Source organism: Macrobrachium nipponense, chromosome 31 (assembly GCF_015104395.2).
Source record: "Macrobrachium nipponense isolate FS-2020 chromosome 31, ASM1510439v2, whole genome shotgun sequence".
Taxonomy (NCBI): domain Eukaryota; kingdom Metazoa; phylum Arthropoda; class Malacostraca; order Decapoda; family Palaemonidae; genus Macrobrachium; species Macrobrachium nipponense.
Window position 1 is genome coordinate 53415421 of NC_061093.1, and position 2500 is coordinate 53417920.

Sequence of the window (2500 nt, forward strand, 5' to 3'; positions counted from 1 at the left end):
GAACTGGGGAATTGGGTGGGGGAATTCGGGGGCTACTGGCAGAATGTCGGACTGGGGCTGGAAGCCGTTCTCGTTGGCGACGTATTTCCAACACGCTTCGGTACCGTCGGGAGCAGTGTAGCTGCAAGGTATATCAAAAATGTAATTGTACTGTATTTGAAAGCAAGTAGTCTATCATTATCGACTTTACATTCAATGATTTTTTTAGTTCAAAGTCATTTAAAAGAAACCTTGGAGAAACTCACGAGTATTGTCCAGCACTGACGATGGCGTCCTCATCTCCGTCGGGAGATCCAGCCTCGGAGAACCTGATGCCATTTTCGGATTCGAAGTCGAAGTTGTATTTGCCGTCGTCTTCGTGGACTCTCTCGTCCCTCAAGATAGCTACTTCCTCGGAGGAATCGGCGCTGGAGCGGCCAGCAGGGGTCATCGTAGCTGTATTGGGGGCAGCAAGGGCCACGGTGGCCAGGGCAGCGATGATCACCAATAATAATGAAAAAAACTCGTTAGAATTTAAAAACACTACAGAGCTCTGGACGAATGTGGATTTGACTCTTCTATCAAATAAGTGTGGAGATGCAGAAAGTAATATTTCTCTTATTTTCTTTATATTAGAGTCATTAGACAATTCACCATTCATTTCCTTGAGTTGTTATAGAATGTTTATGTAGAGTAATCATATATTTCAATTAAATTCTTAAAGCTTGTAAGTCTGGCGACAAGAATCTTTTGTTTCCTTTACTTGTTTTGGATCCTTACAAAATTCTGCTCTGACAGAGCATTGAATTTCACTCTTCAGATCACATTTGCTGGATAATGCCCTTTTTAATTTTTTTTTTTTTTTTTATTCATTATTTTAGCATCTAATGTGTCTCCCATAAGCCGTATTCTACGTTTTGCAAACGAAATAGTTTCGTATCTTACAGAACAATACATCCAGCCATCCATAATCCAGTACTTACAAACTTCATGTTGTCGGATGTTGTCAAGTAGCAGACTGATGCCTAAGTTCCTGGATTCGCTTATATATAGGGTGGCCGAGGAGGGGGCGGGGCGGGGAACGCCTTTGACCCTAGCACCATTTCTCTGGCACTGACCTTCGCAGTGACCGTTGGCGTGGCCTTCGTTTAGATCTTCATTGCATACTGATACATCGTCTTGGGTTCCAAAATCTTCCTTGTACCTTTCTAAACTTGTTTCTTTTTTTTTTTTTCCTTTTTTTTGGGGGTGGGCGTGGGGGTGTGAGGTGTGTGGTTCTAAACCGGCTTATGCGATAAAATCTGGGTAATTGACGTTGATTAATATCTATTAAAGTTTGGTAGACTCGGTCTTTTGTTTATCCATCGAATATTATCCATTTTAAAAGCCTTTTCAGATCATCCCTGTACGTAATCATTACACTACTAAGGGTCATGAAATAATAAGAATCAGTCCAGGTGTCTTTTCAGTACTGACATCACTGGATGAATTCTCAGTGAAAAAAATGAAAACCCTACAGTGTGGTCTCTCTTACTTAAATGAGATGGTTGCAGTGAGGAAGACAACGAAGATGGTTATTATTGCACGTACAGACAGCAGAGATTAATAAAGCCAAGGAAGTATCTTGTTATTTTTAGACGAAGTATTACATACTGCATTCAATAGGTGGCTCTATATATATATATATATATAGATATATATATATATATATATATATATATATATATATATATATATGTGTGTGTGTGTGTGTGTGTGTGTGTGTGTGTGTGTGTGTGTGTGTGTGTGTGTGTGCATTTGTGTGTATATAAATGAAATAAAGGTAACTGCTTAGTCCCATAGACACGTAGGCACACACTCACGCACACATACATATACGTATATTAATATGAATACATATTAGTGTGTGTGCATGTGCTTCTTGTTATTTGTGCATGTGTGTGCGTGTGTTTGTGCATCTGGTTACTTGTTTTTGTGCGTATCTGCAGATATTTCACTGGAACTAACTAGGTAAAGGATTCCCACTTCGAATACCCAGCACTCACTTTTAAGAAGTGAAAGAAGTGAAAGAAAAATGAAAAATTCCCTGGTGAACCACAAAAATATAAACGAAAACCAAGAAATAAAATCTATTTTAGCATTTGACCTAAAAATCATAATTTACCACCATAAATTGCCTCATCGTATTGCGGAGGTTAAAACAGAAAACTGATTATGAACAAGTTTATTATTTATATTTATTTTGGCCTAATTTAACTCTGCTAGCATTTACTTGGTAATTGTACAAAGCATGTTTTATCAGATATGAAACAATGCATAGCTCTATCAAACAAAACCTAGCGTGTAAACTTAAAGATAAATATTTCTCATATATGCAAATATCATGTCTTTCTCCGCGTTGACTATAATATACTTATCTAGAATGATGCAATTAACAGCGGTGTAAATGGGTCCTCAAATCGGTTTTAATTGTACTACTGTTGGTGCAGTTCTTATCAGTCTGAGAAACGCTCCCATGACG

The 2500-nt window shown here is 38.2% G+C and overlaps 1 protein-coding gene across 1 annotated transcript in view; it reads right to left on the reverse strand.

The window, feature by feature from the left end:
- Window positions 1-430, reverse strand: part of LOC135206847 (cuticle protein AMP1A-like) — a 620-nt gene extending 190 nt beyond the window's left edge. Inside the window, exons 1-2 of the mRNA XM_064238332.1 lie at window positions 246-430; window positions 1-121 (exon numbers count right to left, since the gene is read on the reverse strand). The exon at window positions 1-121 is cut by the window's left edge and continues 190 nt beyond it. Coding sequence (XP_064094402.1) covers window positions 1-121; window positions 246-430 — 306 coding nt within the window. The remainder of the gene's footprint in view (window positions 122-245) is intronic.
- Window positions 431-2500: the final 2070 nt, after the last annotated feature.